At 37.8% G+C, this 27,579-nt stretch overlaps 1 protein-coding gene across 1 annotated transcript in view; it reads right to left on the bottom strand.

Annotated features, from left to right (window-relative positions):
- Positions 1–27,579, bottom strand: part of ADAMTS18 (ADAM metallopeptidase with thrombospondin type 1 motif 18) — a 190,268-nt gene that overhangs the window by 58,740 nt on the left and 103,949 nt on the right. The window contains exons 12-16 of the mRNA XM_074203596.1: positions 23,607–23,755; positions 15,574–15,746; positions 4,815–4,945; positions 4,379–4,502; positions 1,097–1,341 (exon numbers count right to left, since the gene is read on the bottom strand). Coding sequence (XP_074059697.1) covers positions 1,097–1,341; positions 4,379–4,502; positions 4,815–4,945; positions 15,574–15,746; positions 23,607–23,755 — 822 coding nt within the window. The remainder of the gene's footprint in view (positions 1–1,096; positions 1,342–4,378; positions 4,503–4,814; positions 4,946–15,573; positions 15,747–23,606; positions 23,756–27,579) is intronic.

The following is a 27,579-nucleotide window of genomic DNA, read 5'->3' as shown; positions in this document are numbered from 1 at the left end:
CCCCCCTCCCAGGTTTAAATCCATTTTCCCCAAATTCTATACCCCAAGACTCTGAATTCCTAGTTCAATGCTCTTTCCCCTGGGGATATCCCTGCTAAACTGGCCACTGCCTAAGAAGGCTGTACATTTGAAACACTATCCAAAGGGCAACATACATCAAACAAAAACTTTCTGAGGATACTTGATGCTATTCTCATCAATGAGATATGATAAGAAAGAATTGAGATAACTGTATGAAAGTCACAGAAAACTTTGTGAGGTACATTCATCAACTAAGGGATTAGATTATTATTGTCTCTCTTCCAATCAATGGAACCTGTGCCAACAAATGATGGCATCATTTTGACCCAATCTATTATCTCTGACAGTATATGAGCTAATATAAGGTCATCTGAATTCCATATGGAATGATTGGAAGCCTTATCAATCCTGAATAGAATCATAGCACAGTGGATTTTTTATTTTGGGGGGTATTTTTTTACTAGTCTTTAACCCTGGGGCGAGGATTTTAGATGAGATTTAAAGGAGCTAGGGAAGCTAATAGGAAAAAATGAGGAGGGAGAATGCTCCAAGCATGATGGACAACCAGAGAAAATGCCCAGAGCTGATGGGTGGAGTGTCTTTTTTGTAGAACAGGGAGGAAGGAGGCCAGTGTTACTGGATAGTAGAGTACATGTTAGGGAATAAAGGTATAAGAAGACTGGAAAGATCAGAGGGGGGCAGTTATGAAGGGCTCTAAACACAAAACAAAGTATTTGCATTTGTTTCTGGAGGTGATGGGGAACCATATAAGGTCCATGAAATCATTTCATCTGGCACTGCTAGGTCAACATGACTGGGACTCAAAATTCAATAAATATAGGAACTTTTTAGGGATGAATTAATTAAATGTTTGACTAAATATAGCAGAATGATTTTAAAGTTGATAATTCTGCATGGCCCACAAATGATATTTTAAATATCCAAATGACCCTTGGCAGAAAAAAAATGTTCCCCACACCTGCTTTCATCCATCTGAGAGCCATGGTGAAGAATGATAGCTGTCCAGGCTGATTTGCAATAGATATGAAAGTCAAAATCAATAGAAGCAGCTTACTTCAAAGACCAGTGTCTCATTTGTGGGTCCTGCTGCATACAGACGTTCAGGATGGTTCAGAGGACGCTGATAATCAAACACAGTTCCAGCAAATTGGAACTCCCCTGGCCAATCAATAGTCCAATCTCTTGTGAGATAATATTTTTTATTTAGATTGCGAACTACAAGATAACTTGCAGATATCTGTAATTCCTGTATTTCAATACTTCGTGCTCCCACTGGAATGGTTACCACTGGATAATATTCTAAAAAAAAGAAATTAAACATTTTTTTTGTTGTTTACTGATGTCATGGTAAAAAAATTATTCTTTCTCACCACCATTTTCAATTACTAACTTAAAAATGAATCTCCAATGATAGCAATAGTAGTTATGCTATATTATTTAAGAAGTGTTTTATGTGAATTATCTCATTTGAACCTCACAACAACTTCTAAGACAGGACAGGTCCTATTACAGTTGAGAAAACTGAGGCTCAGAAGGATGAAGCAACTTGACTAAAGTCACACTAAGGTCATAGAATCACAGAATTCAGAGAAACCTTAGAGGACACTTAGTTCATTCCCTCTATATCCCTGAGAAGTGGATATTTGACCTTCAGTTGAAGGTCTTGTCCTTCTGTTCCTACTGAGGCAATCATGTTACCCCCAGAAATCTCTAACTGTTAGGGTGCTTTTCTCCATGTTGGATTTAAAACTATTTAAATAAAACTTTCATTTGATGATTCATAACTTCTCCTTCTGTCACCAATTCCATTATATTCAATTTGCATTCATGAAGAGCCTCCCAGATAAAAGGCACTATGCCAGGGCTCTACTATATAAAAATAGCAATAGTCCTTGTTCTGAAGTAGCTTACATTCTGATGGAATAAATATGAAGCAGAACAACCTAATCCCTCTTTCATATAATATCCTTTCATATTCTTTAAAACAGATATCTTGGGCTTCACTTTCCCCTCCCCGACAAACACATTTCCTCACATCTCAAGTTAAATATTAACATTCTGGAAACCAATCATCATATAGCAAAGCCTTCATTCTTCTTCCTCTTCCTATTTGTTGCTCCAGTTTATTAGTATTCTTCCCAAATATGGACCCCCAAAATAATGATAATTCTTGTGAAACAGTTGAGAGAGAGAAATAGAGTGTAAGAATCACCTCTGTTATTCTTTAATTAATGCAGCCTATAAATGAGCTTTTTTTTAATTTATTTTTTATTCTCATTTTGTACAAATGTTTTTCTTTACATTAATAAAATATACTTGTTTACAAGTAAACAAAATACCCCTCCCCCCATGAATATAGATGGACTTGCTTGGGCAAAAAAAGTAAAGGGGGGAGAAAAAAATTAAAATTAAAAAAATAATAGTAATAATTGTAGGTATGGCCAGGTGGTGCAATGGATGAAGCACCAGCCCTGGAGCCACGAGCATCCAAGCCCATATCCAGCCTCATAAACCCAATAATCACCCAGCCATGTGACATGCAAGCCACCTGATCCCTACTGCCCTACGAAAACCAAAAAGAAGAAAAAAAAAAGACCCAAAATAAAATAAAATAGTAATAATAGTAGGGGGTGGCTGGGTGGCAGACAGAGCATTGGCCCTTGAGACAGGAGCAGCTGGGTCCGAATCCGGCCCCAGACACCCAATGATCACCCTGCTATTGTGGCCCCAGGCAGGCCACCCAGCCCCACTTGCCCTGCACCCTCCCCCAAATAATAATAACAAAAAATGTGTTTCAGTCTTTGTTCCAACACTATCAACTCTGTCGTGAGTGGATCACATTCTATATGATAAGTCCATCACAAAAGTTAATTCCATATTTTTCCAACATTGCCATTGAATGAGCTTTTTTTTTAACCTCAATCTGACTAAATCTATATCTGTTTTTAGAAAATCTTTGCCTAGTCATGCCCATTTTATCCTTGAAAACAGATACAGTAGAGAGAACCCATAGTCAAATCCCTCCTTGGTCTCTTACCACCTATGTGACCTTGGGAAAATCATTTTACTTATCTTGGCCTTAGTTTCCACATCTGTAAAATGAGGAATTATACTAGGCAGCTTCAAAGACTTCTTAGTCCTAAATCTGTCTTCCCTATGTTTTCATATTTACTTCTATTAAATTCCGTCTCACTAGATTCTATACTGTTATTATGTCAACAAGGCAATTCAGCAAGTATTTTTTTTTTGTTCCCTATAATGTGTGAGGCAAAAAACAGTTCAGCTCTCCAGGAGTTCACATTCTAAAGGGGGAGGAAAAATGCAAACAACTATTTACAAAAAGATACAAAATAAATTGGAAATAAAGCACAGGAGGATGGCACTAGCAATAAGAGTGTTTTCTATAAAAGATGAGATTTTAGGTCAGATCTAAAGGAAACCAGGGAAGCCAGGAGACAGAGAATATGCCTTTAGTCAGTAAATGAGAATCTTGTGGGAGGAACACCAGGGAAACCAGTGTCACTGGATCCTGGAAAAATGGAGGAGTAAAGTATAAGATTGAAAAGTAGAAAGGATCCAGGTTACAAAGGGTTTTCAAATGCCAAAAGGAACATTTTATATTTGATCCTGAAGATCAAGAAAGTCAATAGAGTAGGGGGATGGCATGGGCAGACCTTTGTTTTAGAAAAATCAGTTTGACTGCTGAGTGGAAGTTGGTGTGGAGAGAAGAGAGACCTGAGACAGGTCGATTCAATAGCAGACTACTAGTTTAGATGAGAAAAGGTAAGGGCCTGCACCAGAGTGGTAGTCTATTAATCTGACCTGTTAAGATATTTTTAAGATCCTGAAACTGTCATCCAAAGAGATGACAATTTTTCCTGATATTTGCAAATTTCTAAAAAATGTTTTCATTCCAGATCTATCATTCTTTCCATTAAACTCCATTGTATCCAACCCCTTCACAACATATGAAATAAGCCAATAAATGGTCAATAGCTTCACTTTGCAAAGTGATGTTTACCAGTCCTCTTCCAAGTAAGTAAAAAAATGCATTTTACTTGCGTAATGCTGATATTTTAGCTTCTAGATTTCCTTCAAACACTGAAAAGCAAAAGTCCCTGTGTAATGATCCCTCTTACTTCTAATGCTTAATGTTCATTTTCTAAGGGTCCCTTCAGCTCTGACATTCTGTGAACCTTCATTATTCCCTTTATGGCACAGGTCATCAAGTCCCTACTCATCAATTTGCTCCATAGACTAGGAAAGAACCCCAATTTCTTTCCCAACAACAACAAAAAAAATACATAACCAACTACTGATTGAAACCATATCTTACCGTTTGCTTTATGCTGGTCAAGGTACAGGCCTTTATAAAACTTGCAGGTTGAATTATCTCCTTTGCAAATGCCACAAGCATCCAAAGTTTCTTGGGAGCCCAGTTTGTGATCACATCCTACCAGCTATGATAAAAAACAAAATAAAGACAAAACTCAAAAGCTAAGGAAAAAGGCATTTGCCAATTTTTAGTATTAAATTCATAATGATGATGATGATTATAATTGACACAGTGCTTTATAATCACAATATTCTTCATGCTTTCCTTATCTTATTTGTACCACACAAAAACAAACATTATTATCTAGATTTTACACATTAGTAATTGAGAACCAGAGACTGGAAGTGGTTTGAACACAGGATTTCTAACTCCAAACCAGAGGAATAAGTATATACACATACTCCTGTGCACCTCAAATAAGTAAATAGTCTCTCACCTCACATATACCATCAATGCAAACATCATTTTTGTTTGGGGAACAAGGAGTGCCATCTTTCACCTTGGAAGCCATTGCAAAGAAAAATTCAAAGTTTTCAGCCTTGCAGTAAAGTTTGCATCTATCCTTCTCTGAAAACAAACAGATGAAGAGAGAACAGAGTCAAGAACAAACACCAGGAGCTTAACCTGTAAGTCATCACTTGATTAAAACTCATGAATGTTTTTCTGAAAATTTTTGGCAGTTTAATAGCTATTTATAATTTATGTAGCACTTTAATAAGTTTTATAAAGCACTTTTTACATAGGTTACTCATTTGATTCTCACAACAATGTGAGGTAGGTTCTATTATTATTATCTTCACTTTATAGATGAGGAAATCAAGGCTGAGAGGTCAACTGACTTGCCCAGGGTTGTAACATAGCAAGTACTTGAGACATAATTTGAATTCAAGTCTTTCTGACTCCAAATTCAAGATACTTTATCTATAGCAACTCCTAGATATTTTTTTTATAAAATGTTAGGATGAAAGAGTAACTCAATCTGAGGTTGGATTTGAACTCAGGTACTCCTGACTCCAGGGCTGGTCTATCCACTCTACCACCTAGCTGCCCCAAGAAATATTTTTTTTAAAAAAAATGCTTATTAATGCTTAAAAAACACATCATTGTAATTTCTCAATGGCTTAGTAAGAAAATATAATTTTAAGTAAAACAAAACGAACCAACGTATTATATATCTAACAATGTATGATATTCTGTTCCTAGTTTCCCTGTCTCTCCTACTTGTTTCCTTTTACATTGCTAGGATCTTTGCTTAAACTATTCTCTTACTTTGCTGATCTTTATATGTTCATGTGAGTCTTCTCAAATTTTTCAGAAATTCTTCATATTTGTCATTTCAGGATCATACAATAAATATTTATTAAGCTAGGTGGTGCAATGAATAGAACACTGGCCTTGGAGTTAGGACAGAAGTTCAAATCTGGCCTCAGACACTTGACTGTTACTAGCAGTGTGATCTTGAGCAAGTCACTTAACCCTGATTGCCTCCAATTCAGAGTCATCTCCAGTCATCCTGATTCATATCTGGCCACTAGAAGAGAAAGCGAGTCTGGTGACTTTGCACAGCTTCCCTCACTCAGATCCAATTCATGTATTCGTCATGACATCATCTCTCTGATGTCATGGTCTTCTTCTTTGAAAATGAAGGACAAAACATTATTATTGTCTACTATATACCAAAGACCATGTTGAAATAGTATTCATGTGCCTGAGTTCAAATCTGACCTCAGATATTTACTAGCTATGTGACCTTGGATAAATCATCCTCTGTTTGCCTCAGTTTTGAGTTTTTGTAACAGGGTGGCTGTGAGAATCTCACTTAGATATTAATTGTAATATTTTAATGTGTCTGAAATATAGCAAATGCTATGTAAATCCTAACTGCTATTATTATTATTATTATCATCATTATTATTTCCTCAATGGGTTCAGCCACTTTCTAATTGATGAGCAGTTTTAGCTTCCAGTATTTTTGTTACCACAAAAACTTCTCTAACAAACATTTTGATATATTTGAGACCCATTCCTCCATTTTGTCTTTGACTTCCTTGGTAGATATATTAGCTACCTATTTTAGACTAGACCACAGAATGTGAATTCTTGAAAGAAACTGAATGATGTACACCCATAATGACTAAAGTTTTGTTCTGAAAAATAAAAAATGAGAAAACAGCCCTCCCTCCCTTCTTTCCGGAGTCAAGGGGACTATAGATGTGGATACCCATATGGCATCCATTGTCAGATAAGATTGATGTACTAATTAGTTTTGATAAGCTGCTTTCTCTTTTCATTCTTTCTTTCAAGGAAGAACTTGCCAGGTAGGAGAGAAGGATGGAATAGGAATAAAGATGATGGGGGAAAAAAGAGCAATAAAATAAAAAGAAATGTAAATAAGGAAATATGGCCTCAATAAAAGTCTGGATACTCTTCTTTAACTCTGGATTCATGTAGTAATCCAGGATTCCTCTGAAACAATGGCAAGTCTGCTCCAGGCTTCTAGACTCTACTTTATAGATAAGTCTTGAGTTCATTATTGCTTCCTGGGAAGATGGATTCCACATTAAACAGATGGGAAGAAACTTTGCATTCATTTACTGTTATTGTTGTTTGTTGTTGTTACTGGAGAGAGTTCCATTCCTTGGGGGCTTTGTTGTTTCTTTCATTGTTTTTTTTTTCATTGTTTTGACTCTTACTCCAAAATAGACTTTTGTCATATTCTTTCTCACATCACCCTAGCTGCTAGTAGGTCTTCTTAATTTTGTTAGTATTTTTTATCATTATAATTTATTTGAAATTTTTTTGTTCCTCTGAGCTATGTGGCATAGTCTGGTCAAGGCTGCATTAGTCAATCCAGGTTGTATTTTTTTGGCATTCTGATGAATATTTATTCTTTCCAGAAGAAGTAGAAGATGTTATGCAAGAATTCTTCCAGTGGTGGTTTAAGAAATTAGGAAGAATGAAAGAAATGTCACAGGACTGGTGATGGGCAATTCTGGATGCCTTATTTTAGTAAAGGTAGTGATTGACAAGGTGGAGAGTGTACATAAGAGAATGATCAGGAAAAGAAGGAGACCTGAAACCACATGAAACATAGAATAATGGAGGAAGTGGGTAGGGGGGGTAAAGAAAAGCAATCTAAATGGAATTCTCAATCAATCAGCAAAAACTTATCAAGTATCTATTATGTGTCAGTAACTGTGCTAAATAGTGGTCATACAAAGGCAAAAATGAAATTCTTAGCCTCCAAAAAAGGAGACAACATGGATACATATAAGTAAATATAACCTATATACTCGATCTTCAGGCAATGAAAGTACTAACAGGCATCAGTTAGGTGGTGTGCTAAGAGGGTAGAATGCTAGATAAAGAGTCAGGAAGTCCTGAATTCAAATCCTGTCTCAGTTACTTAATAACAAGTCACTTAACTTGCTTGCCTCAGTTTCTTTATCTATGAAATGCAGATTTAATTAATTAAAAAGAAAAAAAACCACTCTATCAGATTTAATTAAAAAGAAAGAAAACTATTCCCCAGGATTAGATGATGATCAAATGAGATAACACATATCAAGTACTTTGCAAGCATTGCAGTGATATATAAATGTTAGTTTATTATTATTATTTTTATTATTATTAATTATTTAATGAAGGATAACACTTGTTCTGCTTGGCCATCAAGAGTAAAACTAGCAGCACTAGGACTGCCCTTTCTAACAACTCTTTTTCTTTAGAACAAGGCTATTTTCCATAAATCTTGTCCTATCAAGTCTCAACTGATAACAAGATCATACTTATGCCTTAGAATTAAACTCTTAAACTTAACTTGTTTGTAACTCATGTTCTTGGAGTTTAGACATCTAAGAATTACATCCAACCTTCTACCCAATCAAAGCTGAAACTAGGGCAGTATGGCTTGGGCATTATCCTGGGTTGTTTAATTTGGAGGGTACTGAAAATATTTGCTGGTTCCATTCTGCTGCTTCTACTTCCTGACGCTTCCTAACTCAAGGACTTTACCAGAGAGAGAAAAGCAAGAGGTAAGTAACTATGATATGACATGTAGTTTCAGCTCCAGGTACCCACAAATTGATGAGATCAGAGGATGGTGGGAAACAACCAGGGACCAAGAGTCCAGGGATGGCAGACATGATGAAGGAGAAGGTTAACATCCTGTTCCACCCATTGATCTCTCTCAACTCTACAGGATGCATTTGTATAGATGTTTATCTCTTCTTCTACATGCTGATGGTGAATGAAGGCTAGCCCCATAAAAAGTCTAGTCCAGGACCAAACCCTTCTGCCAAATAATGGAGGTGTTGGGAGAGTTGGTTGAAGGCGATACCACCAAACTGAGCCAAGCAGACAACCTACTTTGACAATGCCTCTGAACACATATATACACAGACTCAAACATATATACATTTCTTCTCATAAACACACCCACACGTATACACATTTCTTCCCATACCTAACTCTGATAAAGAGAAAAGGAATCACTAATAGAGAACCTTGTCTCACCTCCATTAGGTTCTAGCATTTTGCTGCCCTCCTCTCCTCCCCATTCTAAAAATATTACTTGAAAACATGTTTCACACCATTCTTCCAGGGCAACTGTGTTGCCCCAGTTATTGATGGTTTTTGCTCTTTATTACATCCTTCTTCCTGTCATCTACTTCGGTTCTTCACTTTATTTCCTTACATTATAATCACACCTTATGTAATGTCATACCTACTTTCTTTCACGGCTCTTTGAACCTCCTGATTTTTTTTTTACTTTTTTTTTAACTTCCTGATTTTAAAACAAGATTCTACAATTAGGACAAGGTGAATTCCAAAACAAATAGCATCATCTGACAGTTCCACAACTAAGGAAAAGGGATGAATTGATAGGCTGGTCTCCCTAATCATCTCAAACCTCTCTTTAAAGTTCAGACTATTTTCTCTGCCTGTCATTCCATGCTGTCTACATTCTGGCACCAGTCTACACATCTAGCCTTTATCTCCTCTTACTTCATTCCACTATATACACTCCAACTTAACTGAATAACTCTGCTATGAACTGCTCCCACCCCCTTTGCCTTAGTTCACATTGTTCTCTGATTCTAGAATACCTTTTTCTTTTTTTTTTACCTCCTGAGTTGCTACCCATTTTTTTAATGTTCAAACTCACATAAAACATCTTTCAGAAAGCCTTCTCTGAACCCCTGATGAGTAAGAATCATCTTCCTTAGTCTTTATCTGGCACTCTGTTTGCATCTTTAATGTATCTGTCATATAATGTACAACAAACTTACCTGGGTTTGTGATTTATCTTTTTATTAGACTGTGAGATACAAGTTTACCTGAGGGTTGAGAAATAATACCCCTCCAAGTGACAAGCATAGTGCTCTGTACAAAGTAGGAACTTAATAAATGTTTATTTAATTGAATAAAAGGCAATAACTTTTGGCAATCCCTATTACTATTCCTATTACTATAATTCTCCCAAAGATATAATACTATATAGAAATCTCCACTTTCTCAAAATTTATGCTTAACTCAAATGTATACAAAATTCCATTGAAAGTCCATTGAAATATGTGTGGCTCCCTATTACCTTCAGAATTCCACTTTCTGGAAGTTTATGCTTGAATAAAATATGTACAAAAGTCTATTGAAATATATGTGGCTCCCTATTACCTTCCAAATCAAATAAAAATTCTGTTTTACTCTTAAAGCCCTTCATAACCTAGCCTTCTCCTACTTTTTCAGTCTTAAATCTTACACTGTCTACATATTCTGCAATCCAGTGACACCAGCTTTCTTGGTGTTCCCCACATACAACAACTCCATCTCTAACAGAAAACATTTTTACTGACTTCCCTTGTACCTGGAATTCTTTCTATTCTCTCTGCTCATTCTGGCTTCCCTGGTTTATTTCAAGTATTGGCTAAAGCATAACCTCCTACCTTTCCTCTAAGATTATCTCCAATTTATTTTACTTATTTGTATGTAAGTATATATGTATATAAATGTATAGGTATATAATTATAGGTCTCTATCAATCAGTACACACACACACACACACACACACACACACACACATATATATACACATAAGTATGTGCATACACAAATACATGCATATCTTTTTATTTGCATGTTGTCTCCCCCATTATATTCTGAATTCCTTGACAGCAAGGATGGCTTAGTTTTCTATTTGTTAGTTTTTGCCTTTTTTTGTATCCTAGTCCTTATTATAGTGCCTGGGACATTATAATTGCTGCTGACTTGACCTCAGATATATTATGCTGAATCTGAAGTCAGAAGACTCAGGCTGGAATCCTGGATCTGCTACCTGTGTGATCTCAGTGTCTGTGAGTCTCAGTTTCCTCACCTGTAAAATGGGGGTGAGAGAAAACTTGATGATCTAAGCTCTAAATCTAAAGTTAGATCTAAATCTAAGTTTATTTTGAGACATAATGTATTTATATATAAATTATTTCTTTATCTCACATAGTTTATTATAAGTCTAGAGGTTTAGTCCAATCCTTTATTTTACACATGAGGAAACTGAGGTCCAGCCAGATAACTCGTCTAAAAAAAATCACACAAGTCCAGTCAGATTTCTACTATATCATGCTGCCTCACAGGTATCCATGGAGATGAAATCATGACTATTGAAGCCTTGAAGAATGAGTAATCCACTGACATGTACTTTTCTGAACATGCTGCATTTACTAGACATATCAAATTTCATAAGATATTTTGGTTGGACAATTCTTACCAATTTATAATTAACATTCTCAGGAGACTGATAAGCAGAAATGTCAGCAGTAAGTTGAGACACAAGGACACTCCAAAGGAAAGTGAAGTTTACTGCTATAGGACTGGAGGGGCATCTTATCAAAAAGAAGTGTAGAAAAGCAAGTAAAACCACATGGAATGGAAGGGAGGGATCCTTAAAGTCCAAGGGAATAAGAAGTGACTGAAGGCAGTTACCAAGCCAAAGGCAGTGATTTCTCCTGTTTTGTTCAACTATAGCTACTATTCATACAGCTCTTTACATGCAATATGTAGATTTCACGACAGCCTCCCAAAAAAAGAAATTTGAATAATGTTTTCGTTTGTATTTGTCCATGTTGGCAGTGTCCAGGGATAGTCATTCCCCAGAATAGTGTACAACAGAAGGAAAGGTGACATCTATGGGGAATTCCATTCAAAGGTGGTTTCTAGTGATTTCTAAACTGTCCATTCTTAATATCTAGAGACCTAAAGTAATCTGGTTGGAATTAAGAGAGAGAAATAATCTTTTATAGTAAACAAGAATTCCTGTTACTCTCTGGGGAGTCAGTTGGCTCATTTAGTACACCCCCCCCCAACCTGTGTTCAGGGAATCAGAGAAGTTAGAACTGAAAGGGACCTTAGAAATCACCAAAGGCATCCCTGTGGGAGTCTGGATTGATTTTAAGGCATCCATGAACTTAGGTGAGGAAAAATATTACGACCTATTTTCACTAACTTCAATTAGAAACTTAACCTTGCCTTCAGTGATGTAGTCAACAAACCATTGTTTTGATAAAGGACTTATTGGCATCACTAGACTTCCAAAGAGGCCCATGACATGAAAAAGTTTAAGACTCTCTGATCTAATGCAACTTTCTCATTCAATGGATGAGGAAACTGAAATACAAAATGGGAAATTGAATGTTTATCCCAGCAAAGAGAAGAAATTTATCCAAGTTCACATAGATATTATTATTAAGCCAATGAGTCTAGATTCAAACCTAGGTCTTTTATGCCCAAATTCAAGGTCTTTCAATCAAATGGGATCCCAGAAAACCTATCAGGAGCACCAGCTCACAAACTGAGGAATAATCTCCCCTGAGAAATGGCATAAAATAACAGTCCATCAGATTTAGCTATCCCCTGTCTACCAGAAGTATAATAGGGCCCTCACAATTCCATATGGAAGCAACCAAAGCAAAGGACTCCAGTTTCTCATATTAAAATCCAATTATGAGGGGTAGAGCCAAGATGGCAGCAGGAGAAGAGCCTCTCCTAGGTACTCTCACCAAAATATTTCAAAAATCTTAAAATTATGACTCCGACTAAATTTTCAAGAGACAGAACCCACAGAAAGATCTGGTGAGGCAATTCTCCAGCCCAAGGTAACCTGGAAAATAGTGGAAAAACTGTTCCCTAGGGGTAGAGGGGCAGCCCTGCCAGAGTGAAGGAACTTCAGCCTCTGGGTACAGCCCCAGGGTTCTTGGCAGTTGTGGCTCCCAGCAGCAGAAGCAGTTTCCTGATCTGTACCCCAGGGAGCACCAAGCACAGCTTGGAAGATCAGTGGGGGGACCTCTGCAAGAGCAAAGCCCAGGCCCTCAGCATGGTCATGGCATTCTGCAAATCCCAGGCCCTCAATGTGGTTGGGCACTCAGCATGGAAGCAGCAGCCCAGATCCAGGAAACAAGCAGGCCTGCATAGTTGCCCAGCAGGAGCCTCCAGGTAGCTGCAACCTGAGCTCAGCCCACCGAAGGCAAGGGAGCGGAGGTATACTTCCAAGGTCTGTTCTCTGTTCTTGGAACAGGACTCTGACCACATTCAGATCCTGATCACAGTCTAGATTCCCCATAGAGCAAGGACTCCCCCACCCCTCAACCCCATGGCAGAGGTGGTCATTTACAGACCAGGAAAGCAGTCAGAGCCTCATACACTGAGGTCTTTGTGGAGGTGTCCCAATAAAACTCAAAAGCTCAAGAAGCACCCCAAACCAGGCACAGGCTGGGGAAATGAGTAAACAGAAAAAAAAATAAGGAACCAGACCACTGACAACTACTTTGTCTATGATTTCATGGAGGATCAAAATGCTCAGTCTGAAGATGAGAAAATCCAAGCTTCTACATCTAAAGACTCCAAGAAACATAGAAGTTGGGCTCAGGCTGTGACAAAGCTCAAAAAAGACTTTGAAAATCAAGTAAGGGTGATAGAAGAAAAATTGGGTAAAGAAATGAGAGAGATGCAGGAAAAACATGAAAAGGAAGTCAGCAGCATAGTCAAGGAGATCCAAAAAAATGCGGAAGAAAATAACATGCTAAAAACCAGCTTAGGTCAAATGAATAAAACAGTTCAAAAAGTTATTGAGGGGAAGGATGCTTTAAAAAGCAGAATTGGCCAGATGGAAAAGGAGATAAGAAAGTTCTCTGAGGAAAACAAATCCTTCAGATGTAGAATGGAGCTAAATGAAGCTGATGACTTTACGAGAATCAAGACACAATACTTCAACACCAAAAGAATGAAAAATTAGAAGAAATTAGAAGAATTTTATTAGAAGAAAAATTAGAAGAAAATGTGAAACATTTCATTGAAAAAAACAAGTGATTTGGAAAACAGATTCAGGAAAGATAATTTAAAAATTATTGGGATAGGGGCAGCTAGGTGGAGTAGTGGATAGAGCACTGGCCCTGGAGTCAGGAGTACCTGAGCTCAAGGCCTCGAACACTTAATAATTACCTAGCTGTGTGGTCTTGGGCAAGCCACTTAACCCCATTTGCCTTGAAAAAAACTAAAAAAAAAATTACTGGGATACCTGAAAGTCATGATCAGGAAAAGAGCCTTGACCTCATTTTAAAAGAATTCCTACAGGAAAATTGCCCTGATATCCTAGAAGCAGAGGTCAAAATAGAAATTGAGAGAATTCACTAACCTCCCCTGGAAAGAGATCCCCTCCCCCAAAATAAACCCAGGAATATTATAGCCAAGTTCCAGAACTCCCAAATCAAAGAAAAAGTATTATAAGCAGCCAGAAGGACACAATTCAAATATAATGTTGCTACAGTCAAGATTACTCAGGACTTAGCAGCAACTACATTAAGGGCTCATAGGGCTTGGAATATAATATTCCAGAAGGCAAAAGAGCTTGGAATGCAACCAAGAATCAACTACCCAACAAAACTGAACATCCTCTTCCAGGGGAAAAGATGAATGTTCAGTGAAACAGGGGAATTTCAAATGTTCCTGATGAAATGACCAGAGCTGAACAGAAAGTTTGAAGTTCAAGTACAGGACTCAAGTGAAGCATAGAGAGTGGAGGAGAAGGGTAAATTATTAAGGACTTACTGATGATGAGCTGCATATATTCCTGCATGGAAAGATGATATTGATAATACTCATATGAACCTTCTCATTTAATAGAGCAGGTAGAAGGAGCTTTTATAGATGAAGCACAGGAGGGAGATGAATTTGAAGATACATAATATATAGCAAAAATGGAGTCAATGGGTGAAAGAGAATATACTGGGAGCAAGAGAAAGGAGAGGTGGAATAGGCTAAGATATTTCATATAAAAGATATTTTTTTTTGCAATGAGCTTTTGCAATCGTATGGAAGGGGGAAGGCAAGGGAGAATGAGGGAACCTTCACTCTTATCAGAGGTGGCTCAGAGAGGAAACAGAATACACACTCAATAGGGTATAGACATCTAGAGAAAAAAGGAGAGAAGGGGGATGGGGGAAGGGGGGTGTGGGTGATAGAGGAGAGGGTAGATCATAGGAGAGAATAGTCAGATATAACACATTTTCTTTTTTACTTTTTGCAAGGTTTTGGGATTGGGTGGCCTGTCCAAGACCACAGGGCTGGGTGATTGCTGGGTCTCTGGGGTGGTATGGGGCCTCTTGGCCCCAGGGCCCATACTTTGTCCTCTGTGCCACTCAGCTACCCTACAGCACATTTTAGGGTGACAGGACAGAATGAAAGGAGAGAAAAAACATAATAGATGGTAGTGGGGAGGAATGGATGGAGGAAATTACAATCAGCAACAGTAACTGTGGAAAAATATGGAAGTAACTTCTGTGATGGACTTATGATAAAGAATGTAATCTACCCAAGACAGAGATGATGGTATCAGAACACAGACTGAAACAAATTTTTTTCTCTTTCTTTTATTTTATTTCACATGAGGTTTCATATTTTCGTGGGGGGGAGGGAGTAATATGTTTACTCTTAAACAAGAATATTTTAGTAATGTGTAAGGAAATAGTGAAAAAATATATACTGATCAAATTAAATGAAATAATTACTAGCAATTGTAATTAATTGTAAGACATTCCCATCCCCAGGGCATACACAGTGTTTTTTTAAATGAAGTATATTGAATCATGTAACTGTTCTCACTAATAAAAATTAATATTTTCCTGAGAACAAAAAAAAAATCCAATTACCTTCCACTTTAGTATAAGGTTTCCACTGGTAGTACCATCCTCGGAAAGGCTTGCTGTTATACTCAGCGCACTGCTGACCCCGGAAGTCCACACTATTGGCTGGACAAGGGTGAACATTGCACAGTTGATACAGGCGACTAGACCCTGAACAGAACTTGCCACCATGTTGTGGTCTAGAATAAAAGAAAACAATTGACACTTAATAAACCAAATTAAATTAATAAACACACAATTTTATCTATGGATGCTTAACTATAATTGAATCAACTTGTCTACGCTCCAGCCCTACCTCTGCTTGGGGGGATGGGAGACAGATTTATGGTCCATTCAACTCTGAGAGTAGCATTTTGAGTCATTGCTGCAGCTAGCTAACCTGAATGACTGGGCAAGAAAAGGAATTTTGGTCCAAGGCCACACTAAGTCTCAGTTTTAAAACCTGTAAAATGAAGGTGCTGAATTAGATAATCTCTGAGCTCCCTTCTTGCTCTATTATTCAATGATCATTAAGATTATTTAGGAAGCTTGTGGATATCCCTGATCTTTTGAAAAAAAATGGCATGAAGTTAAATATCTGCTGCCATAGTGACTTTCAGTACTACTGAATTAAAATCCACATCCTTTGACTGCATACAAAATGGGCCTTGCCCCTGATCTGGCTTCTCAGATTCAATTTCTTAATTGGCTATTGAAAATCCCAATAGATTCCTTCCCACTGGCTAGATCTTCTGAACTATATTCCTGGGGACAGTCTCTTTACTCCTCTCATTCCATCATTTGGACTTCTATTATCCTTTTACTCAGGATACTCAGATCTCTGACTTTAATTTCCAATTTACATTTCCCAGAAGTTCTTTCAGAAGAAGGTAATTCCCCTTAGGTGTGTCATCTTAAATCTATCATAAGCACCAGCCAACATTCCCCCATGCTTCCATTCCTAAGGGAATCACTTCATCCTTGAACTTTGTCCAGGCTGAGGTTTTTATTCAAACCCTTGCCCACATCCTGCTCTCATCCTTTACTTGATTTCTAGTTCCATGAATTCCTACCATCCTTCAAGTCCCAAATCAATGCAGATTTCTCCATGAAACTATTCCAGATTACCATTCTTCTCTCCCACCCTAGACCTTGAACCATATTGTACCTATACCTTTCTTGTAAAATTATAAGGACTTATTTTGTATTTATGCTATGTATTTACATAGCATTCTTTTGAGGAACACCCAGCAGTAGCTGTTTGTTCATCAGATTGTACAGCTCTGATTCTTCAAACTGAATTCCTTCTCAACTTACTAGCAAGATTCTCATAAGAAATCCACCTTGTAGGGGTGCCTAGGTGGCATAGTGGATAGAGCACCAGCCCTGGAGTCAGGAGGACCTGAGTTCAAATCCAGCCTCCATGCTTAATAATTACCTAGCTGTGTGACCTTGGGCTAGTCACTTAACCCCAATGCCTTATAATCAAACAGAAATCCACCTTATTATAAGGATTAATAGAGAGTTGACTCTTGACTTGAAAACCTGATAGACTACTCCAGAATTGCATAGATCTGGCCGCCTCACTTTAATCCAAATTATCCAGTGACCCACTGTTGCTTACTAAATAATATCCTTTGCCTGGTATTCAGGGTCCTCTACCATCTAGGATAACCCTCCTTCAACAGAATTATCTTAAGCTTGAGTCCCATCTCTGACACTTAATTGTGATCTTCATCCAACCACCCCCTAGGTTCTTTCCTAAACAATCACCCCTCCCCTTTCCCCTTTCCTTCTCTCAGTTTCCTTTTTGTGAAATGAGAATAACAGGGGAAGCTAGGTGGCATGGTGGATAGAATACCGGCCCTGGAGTCAGGAGGACCTGAGTCCAAATCCAGTCTCAGACACTTAATAATTATCTAGCTGTGTGGCCTTGGGCAAGTCACTTAACCCTACTGCCTTGCAAAAAAACAAAAAAAAAAGAAATGAGGATAATAATCATTGGATTATCTGCCTCCTATCATTGTTGTGAAATAAGGACTCTACATATCCAAAGGACTAATAAAAGTAAATATAGAAGCTAGAGATAGGTGGTTATTGTATTTGTGGCAATTTTTATTGTTATAAGAAAAGATTAAATGGAATGGACTATGGATTAAAGGTAGAAAAACCAAAGCTAAAAATCAAATTTTTTTTAAGATGGAAAAAAAAAGGGAGTAGTATTATTACTTCTCACACTTTATATTCAGGCAGAACAGGACAACTTTGCCCTTTGGGATGGCCCTGTGGTTGGGTCTCATTTTTCTCTCTGCATGGAATGTCCTTGTTCCCACCTTCAATAGCTAAATTCCTACCCAATCTTTAAGGCCCAACTCAAATGACCATTTCCTTCAGGATACTTTCCCTTCCACTTAAAATTTTCCCCCTCAGACTTAACATTTTGCTTTTACTCTCTAGTTTGTTCACTAATAATAGCATTTATATGGCACTTTAAGATGCAAACATTTTACAAATATTATCTCATTTTATTCCCACAATAAGTTTAGGAGGTAATTTTACATACAAGGAAACTGAGGCAGGCAGTGGTTAAGTGATTTGTCCAAGGTCATACAACTAATAAATGTCTGAATCTGAATTTGAACTTAGGCATTTCTTATTCCAAGTCTGGGGTTTTATCTACTGCACTAACTACCTACTTGTATTATCATTATCATTATTATTATTATTGCTATTATTATATTTTACAGTCCTCTATATCTTATTCTTCCCCTTAAACATGAGATCAGAAACCCTGTCTTAACCAAACCTTGTACCCTCCAAATGCTAACTATGGTACTCTGTACACAAAAGGTGTTTAATAAAGAGGTAGATAAAATGTTAGACTTAAAGTTGGGAATATCTGAATTCAAACTCTCTTGGATAATTAACTATTACTCTAGGCAAGTCATTTAAAAAAAAAAATCTCTGTCTGCCTCAGTTTCCCCCTTGGGAAAGTGGAATATCCATGAGAAAAGCATGAGTCTTGGGCCTGAGCTTGAGATAATGGAGATAATAATAGCACCTACCATCAGGATTGTTATGAGGATCAAATGAGGTAATATTTATAAAGTGCTTTGCAAACCTTAAAGTGATATGTAAAGGCTAATTCTTATTCAAGGTTATGGGGTGGGGTTTTTTTTTGTTTGTTTTTTAACTGAACTTTGGAAAAGCAAATATCAGAACTCATAAAACAATGAAAACAATCATTGACACTACCCTTGACTATAGAAAAGGCATGTCATCTGTTCTTAGAGCTCTGTTGCTAATTTAAGGGACTTAATAGCAGTCTTCCCTACCCAAAAAGAATATATTGCTAGGAAATGTGCCTGGATTCCCCTACCTAACTCTGGTTGAAAGTGGAGTCAGCAGGACAGCCCAACTATCTTGCTTTGTCAGAACTGTGTTTTTAAGACATGCTAGAGCAAAAATTTAAATGCCAACTTTCAGATATGATGTCTAAATATTTAGAAAAATATTCCTTTTAGTGTACATAGGAAAAACCTTTAGTCATGAGAGAAAACAAAGCACTTATTGTTTCCTTGCTACATTTAAGGCTCTGTGCTACTGATATAAAGATGAAATACAGTAGGCCTTGCTCCCAAAAAAGCAGTTAGATTGTTAGCTAATTTCTAAATGACCAGGAACATCCCCTTCTATTTACTCTGTATATATCTTAGATACAATACAAGATATATTTAGATTGTAAACTTATTGAGGAACGCCAGTGTTTAACATAGAATCTAAGCTCTTAATAATGTTTATTGATTGATTGAAGGTAGCATAGGAGAGCCCTAGGCAAAATGCCACAAGGAGAGAGAGAGTTCACTTTCACCTGGAGAAGATCTAGAAGGATTTCAAGGAAGAAGTTGTATCTTTAAAGAAGAATTTTAAGTAGAATGCGGTTAAGGAATTGGGAAATTACCCCTGTGAATGAGGAGAAATACATGGAGTAAGAGCTATTGCAGAATGGCTGAATAAACTAATAGGAATATAATTAATTACTCTATGAGAAATAAGAATTATAGGGAATTCAGACCACATGGAACATGAATAAAATAAATGGGAAAAAATGTAAAAACTTAAGAATTAAGTTCAGTGAAAAAATGAGAATGAAATATATATATATATATATATATATATATATATATATATATATATATACATATATCCTTCATCTTCATGGAGAGGTGGTAGACAATAGGCCTTAGATAGTTAATAGATCCATTGGTTTTGCTTAACTATACTTTATTTCAAGGGAAGTTTATTGGGCATGGGGGTGGGGATAGAGGTGTTATTGGGGAACAAAAACAATGCAAAAACATGCATTAGGTAAAACATTCAAAAGAGCTAAAATGATGCATTGATCTGGGAAAACCACTGAGATATGAAAAAGGAAACTCCCAAGGATCCTTGTGTGGGAAAAAGAAAATGTTTATATTGAGTGAAGTGGACACAACCACATGCTTCAAATTTAGTAAGAAGTCAACCAGTGACTTGACAGGGGAAAAAACATTTTGTTGAAACAGAGCCAAAAGAGATATGGAGAAGGATTAAGGCAATCACCTTGGGACTGGCAGCCAAAAAAAACTACTTTTATTTGGGCCCCATATGTAAGTTAAAATAAACAATGTCTTGATTAGTTTTCATTCTGTGGAAAAAGATAAGGAATGCCTTTGGTGATTATTTCTGTGATTGAGCCTTTCTCAAACCACATTATGCTATTGCTCTGAACAATACCCCATTAGAAGGGAGTGGTTCTCATTCCCCAGATAGGAATTAGGAACGAATTTAAATCTCTTTGGTGTCATTCCCTGCTTTTTTACCAGCTGAGCAATTAAATTAGGTCATCTATTTCTTTCTGGGGAAAAGATTGAGATTGCAAAATGCTGGAGGGGATGCAACCAGATCCATGAAATGAACTGCAAAACTGTCAAGAAACTATGTGGGATGGTATCCTGGAAAGGTAGAAAGGGTACCGGATTTGGAGGTAGGAGACCTTAATTTGAATCCTACCAAGGCTACCAGCTATCTATAAGACTCAGCCCCCTTCTTCAGGTCTCAGTCTCTCTCCTTTGTAAAATGTGAGACTGGATCTTCTACATTTCTTCCAGTTCTAAATATGATTTTAGGAAGTAGGCTTAAATCCAGAGTCTACAGTTTATTACTCATGAGAGCTTGGCAGGAGTTCTTCACCTAGAATCCATATACTTTTTTGCTTTTTAAAAAAAAAATTTGATGATCAAATTCTATATAGAAGGAGGCTTGCCCTCTTAATTATTACCTAATATGGAGGCACCCTATTTCCCTGCATTCCCTACCACATAGGTCAGAGTAGCTGGATAAATGAAACAGAACAAAGAGAGACGCCAGACCCATTTCTCAAAACCAAGGGAAAAGGAAAGAGAGTATTTCCTTCCCCAATTTAGTTCTTGAATCCTGAGCTGTAAGCAAACTATGATCTTCACCCCCTGGCTACAATAAGAAACTGCAGGAAAGGAAAGGACTTCCAGGCTGGCCAGTTTTAAAGATGCAGCCTGTTCTAGCCAAGCATTGTAGTACCAGGGACCAGAAAGGAGCAAGCCACCTCCATGTACTAGGTGATCTTGATATACATAGAGCAAACCCTTGTAATCCTATGCATTTTATTTTATTTTATTTCATATATATATATATATATATATGTATATATATATATATATATATATTATTCTGAGGGGTCTACAAGTTCAAAAAAGGTTAGGAACTTTTGCTTTGGAAGAATCATTTCATTGAATTTGACAAATAATCAAAAGGTTGGAGCATGCAAAGGGGAAAAATAGCATAGATCTTGCTACTTAGAATATTACACTTGAAGAAGACTGGAAACAGGTTTGTGAAGTATAGACATTCATGCCTGAAGCAGAGAGCAATAGGAAGAAAGGGTAGTCCTCTACCCTCCCCAGGCCCCATCATCTATTGCATGTTGCACCAGAACTACCCACCCAAGGATCATCACATCCAACAAGGAGAGTAAGAGAGAGGGAAAGAGTTGGGACAGGGATCAGCTTCAAGGAGAGTGACTCTTAGAAGCAAAGGAGAAAACTCACAATGAATTCAAGAGAAAATAATGCCTATCAATTGAGAGTTGAGCTGCTGAAAAAAAGCAAGGCAAGGGTGGTCATTTGTAGGATGCTCCTAGCAAAAATATTATGCCAGGGAAGAAAACTGTGAGAACCTTTTAAGAAAAGAAGGGATATTAAAGCCAGGCAGTTGCAGAAGAATACTAGAACCACATGAAGCTCTCCATCAATGTGCTACTGTGTATTCTAAACGTCTTCCCACTTATACGTTGAGTATTTATGAGAAAGTAGGCCCCAGGTTTATGGGAAGGGGAGAATGTTGTATAACAACTATTTCTATCATGTCATCTTAGTAAATGCTAAATTGCTTTGAGCTAATTATGCACACTGACTAATAAAGGTAAGCGCACTGATGGGTGTTCTTGAACTACATTTTAGGAGTAGATTTAGTTTGAATCTAAGATTTCCCTGGGAATTTAACCTGTGAACCTGTAAGTAACAAGTTGTAAAGGTAGCCCCAAAAGGTAGGTTTACAGTTTATAAAATATTTGTGAAACAAGATTTCATTTGATCCTCAAAATAACCTTTGGGGGTGAGTGGTACAAGTATTATTATATCTATTTAATTTCAGAAAACAGTTCCTATAGCAAGATTTCAATTCAGATTTGTGATCCAGTGAGATACCCACTCTACTGTTTCTTATTTTATTAGTGTCTATAACCAATGCAAATCCCAATCCCTACACTATAGTCAACTGTTTCATGAACAAAAAACTCCCTCTTAGTTACTAGTAATTTAGTAATGAGTCTCTCCATACTTAGTTAAGATAAATTTTGGAGGATAATAAAAATAATTCATTGTTTGGTTTGTGTTTTTAAAAGCTTTATAAGACTTGCCAGAGTTTAAATTCCACTGTTAGCACCTTCCAAAGCTTAGGACTTTCTCTATAATAAGAATGAGGGAAGAAAATCCTCAAGAACTAACCTGAAGGATGCTCCAGCCACACGTGCACACCTTTCTGTCCCACAGAAAGAAAACTATCCAAAAATTGATCATATTTTTGCACTAACCTTCTATCATTTTGTCATTGATGGGACTTGCAGACTGAGACTAGAAAACAGGCAAAAACTTCATGCATGCTGTCAACACTGAAGCATACTAGGGGAGGTAGTATGGTATAATGGAGAAAACATTGGCTCTGAATTCAGAGCAATGGGCTCATATCTCATCTCTGATACTTATAATATGCAACTTATGACAAGAGACTTCATCTCTCTTGGACTCTTTTTCCTCAGTTGTACCAATGTGAGGTGATTAGACCAGATGGTATCTAATTTTTCCAGATATAGACCTCTGATACTGTCTTTTGCTTAACTTCTCCAATCTCATGAAGTCTAAACTTCAGTTTAGACCATTATCCCTTCATATCATCATGGAGCCATGGGAAACTTCAGTAGACATCAAGTCCAATCTCTAGCTGAGCAGAAACTCCACTGACAGAATCCCTGACAAAGGGTCAGGGAGCCACTACCTAAGTATTCTCTCTTCCTCTTCTGAATAACCCAAGGATTGGGACACCATGCCAATATGGTGAGTTTTACCAAGATTCTGGTGGGTTTGACTGAAATGAACTAGTTATAAAACAGCCAAGCCGGGTCAGCATTATATGGGACATGCTTGTATCTGTAGGTAAAATGCAGGTGATTGAATGTGATATTAAGTAGTCATATTTCTATGATGCTGGAAGGTTCAGAATGCCTTTTCTTCCCCCAAACTCTGTCAGATGGCGAGAGCAATGGTATTATTCTTTTTTAAATAGGAGGGGAAACTGAATCCCAGAGAAGTGATTTACCTAAAGTCACACAGCTAGTGAGAGCCAGAAGTAAGATGCCCACCCAGTTCTCCTGACTCTCATAATGCCATCCTGCCTCTGCATACATGTTTTTCCCTCAGTTGTCTTACTTGGGGTTAGTGCAGTATCTCTCTTGCTGAGTGACTCCTCCCCCGCAGGTCCGCGTGCACTCCGACCACGCTGACCACTCTGACCAGTGGCCGTGGATGGGCCGGGGTCCATGCTCCCCAAACTTGACACACTGACCTCGCCGACACCACTGTCAAAACAATAGGGACATGTTTCCCATCAGAACCTGGCAAAGGTAAAGAATTAAGGAGAAAATGGCAAATGTAGTCATGGTAACTAAGAAGCACAGCTGGAACTAGGGAAAGACAGTTGAGGTGATTGCCCAGGAGCCAATATCCAAGGAGGATCATTTGCTCTCCTTTAGGGTCCTCAATCCTTATGTATTACTGTCTTCCCCAGCCTAAAATCTAGGGGGAGAAGGCAGACCATACATAGAAGGTAAATAGTACACACCAGATGAGATCAGCTGTTGGAATGCTCTCCAACTGTCCCCCACTAAGCCCATCACCATCCCTTCTCCCAATCATGCTTTATTTAATAGTCTATTACTTTCCTCATATCTCTCTTTCATACATAAACACACACACACACACACACACACACACACACACACACACCCCTTAACTACTTTTATTCCAAGCTAAAGAGTCAGAAAAGGTTCTGGGGTCACTGCCCCAAGAGAAGATTCGCCCTACATTTTAATTTAAAAAAAAAATTCCTCCATGGTTGGGGGGAGGGAGGTAAACCCACAGAGGGATTCAGAATTCATGCTGTGCATTCTGAAAGCCTGCCATCTAGAGAGGGCTTCTCTCATCAATGGGATCAGGATTACATATGTGGGAAACTGTCAGGGCAAGATGTTCAGATAGGGATCCATAAGGCGGCAAATGCCGTCCGAGCGTAGCCAAGCTGACAATCTGTCCATACTGGTGAATGAAAAATAAAACCACACTCTTCCATTTTTTTTTCAAAGTCTCAGCTCCGAAAGGTCAAGAATTTTTCCAAGCTTGGCCACCACTTGGGAGGGAATAGATACTGTAAAAAGGACTGAAGGCTGGGAGGCAAAACTTTTTCAATTGTTAATTTCCTGCTGGGGGGGAAAGGATTAAAAAGGATGAATGGTTCTACTGAAAATCGTTCTTTGGCTCTTGCTTGTTTTTACTCAAGAAGTGAAGCAGATTGATTACCCAAGGTCATAACCAAATCAGTGGCAGAGCTCAGACTTAGACACAGGTCTCTGGACCCCATAGTATAGACTCTCCAGAAGTTCTTCAACTCTGTAAGTCTCCAAATCAAGATACTTGTATTCAAATCACAGTTCTGACATTGTCTCAATGGGGGATCATAAGCAAGGCATTTCTACTCTTGTAGCCTCAGTTTCCTTGTTTGCAAATGAGAATAATGACCTTCACACTGCCTCATTCATAGAGTGGCTGTGAGGAAAGCACTTTACAAGACTAAGACACTATAAAAACATGCATTATTAATGTTATAGTTATTATTCTTTTCTTCTCCACACCTCCAGGGTTCCATTATTATTAGAGAGCACTGGCTAAGGCATTTTTATTATGTGCTATTTTTGCATGACTTAGCACAACTCCATTCTCTTAAATCCTTGGCGATCAGATTCAGCAGACTAGAGTTGGGGATGGGCCAGGTTTTGATGAGTAGGGTGGAAGGGGGGACAGGTTCAGTTACAGAATTATGGAGAGTGGGTTAGACTTTCAAATCCCTGTTTTTCCCTAGTGATAAGTTTGGCTTCACCACTATATAGCATGGAACTGGTTGCCAATACATGTTGTCAACACCAAGATCCTGCTTCTTTTCTTCCAATTCTTGCCATATGTTAATTAATTTTTAGGCTTTTAATTTTCCTTTCCCAAAGTGCAATTGTCATTGAAGAATCTTCATGAAAGCATGCAACAGAATCCCAAGATCTCAGAGCTAGAAAGGACTTTAGAGGTCATCTAGTTTAATCTGTTCCTGAGTAGAGATCCCCTCTACAGTATTCCTGACAATATGTCATATCCACTATTCATTTAAAGATCTCCATTAATGGAAGCTTGCTACCAGTATAGGCATTCATTTAATTTCTGGAATGTTCAAGAAGCTTTTTCCCTATTTCAAGCTGATTTGTGTCTCCATAGAGCACCAATCCTTGAGTCAAGAGGATCTGAATTTAAATGTGACTTCAGACACTTTACACTTACTAGTGTGTGAGACCTTGGGTAAGTCACTTAACTCTGCCTGTCTCCCATTCAGGGGCATCTCCAGTCATTCTGATTCATATCTGGTGACTGGACCCAGATGGCTCCAGGGGAGAAAGAGAGGCTGGTGACTTAGCACAGCACCCCCTCATTCAAATCCAATTCACTTGCATGTCATGACATGACCTCCTGGATGTCATGGTCTTCTTTAAGAATAAAGGACAAACATTAAACATCAGTAATTTACAGGTTGTCTTCACCATGAAAATGTGAGCCTGAAACCAGAGAATGTTTTTACCTTTTTTTCTGTATGGTCAGTGCTAGACACAATGTCTAGATTAAAACAAATACTGAAGAAATGCTTCTTGTTGCTGTTGTCATTATTATTGCTGTTGCCAAGTAAAAGACCATGAACCCATCTTTCAGGTGACTGCCCTTCAAAGAGCTGCAGCCTTGTTCCCTGCAAGTCTCTCTCTTCTCCAAAAGAATGTCCCTGATCTAGCTTTGTGATCAGTTTCTTCTATATTCACTGTAGTGTGGCAATGACTCCCCAAATTTGACACTAAAAAATAAACACTAGCTTCTGTGTTGCTGCAATTCTGTATCCAGCTATTACTGGGGCAAGCAAGAGGTGATCATATGAATGGGAAAATGGGAAGAAAGGGAGGAAAGGATAGCTAAGAATGACCTCTCTGCAGTAGGATCAGCAACTAAACTAGCCATTTGTTAGTAAAAATAATGATAATAACAATATTAATAATAATAGTTCTCACTCAGGCATCCATGACTTTTTCCTTTACCAAAATTGACCCTAGCTTCTCTATGTCTAATAAATGCTCTTTATGAATGGTGATCATTCAACCTAATGACCAACCCTCAGGTGATAAAGCCCACCACATTTAGCTAGGATCCTCCATAAAATTAACATACAATCCATAACTGGGCCCTTACTAGCAACATTTTGCTCTGATAAGGCTCTGCCAAGGTTTATGGTCTGCTGACATGGCTCAGGTTCCCCTCCAAACCACAATGAGACATCAGAAGTGGACACCAGTAGAGATGGGCATAAAATTATATGAACAAATGAACTACAGAGATGAATATTTTCATTTTATCACAAGAAGATTCATCACATAGATGAACATATCTAAAAGATAGACAGATACAGATAAATTTAGATCTGGAAGAGACACCATTTAGACCAAATCAAGAAACCAAGGCTCAGAGTGGAGATAAGACTTTCTTAAGGTCATTTCTATAGTAAATTGAAAGATCAGGACTCTAATCCATGTCCTCTGACTCCAAATTAAGAACTTTCTGGCATTAAAGACAGAATTAGCTAAGAGGAAGATGATTTGGGGGGTACATTAAAAACTGAAGATTAGGTTGGTTTAAGAACAAACTTTTCTGGAGAATTACAATATGAGAATAAGAGAATTATAGGGAACCAGAAGTCATCTAATCTAAAAGTACAAAAATGCCAAGGGCAATTAAATGGCACAGTAGATAGAGCACTGGCCTTGAAATCAGGACAGGAATTCAAAATCAACCTCTGATACTTACTAGCCATGTGAGAGTTTATTAAGCAAATATCATCTACTTGGGATACCCTAATAATTCAAGAATCTATCATTTCTTCAGTGTTTCTCTTGTGGGACTCAGTCCCTCTAGCTCCTAGTCAAACGTTTTATTCATTGTAATGAGAAACAGTAAATTTTCAGTGGGCAACAATAATCATCATAGCTCACATTTAATGGCTACACACATTCAAGTTATAAGATGCTTCTTTCACAATGACCCTGTGAGG

The sequence above is a fragment of the Macrotis lagotis genome, chromosome 1, assembly GCF_037893015.1.
Source record: "Macrotis lagotis isolate mMagLag1 chromosome 1, bilby.v1.9.chrom.fasta, whole genome shotgun sequence".
Classification (NCBI taxonomy): domain Eukaryota; kingdom Metazoa; phylum Chordata; class Mammalia; order Peramelemorphia; family Peramelidae; genus Macrotis; species Macrotis lagotis.
Note: the sequence above shows the minus strand (reverse complement) of the source record. Positions and strands in the feature narration are given on the sequence as shown.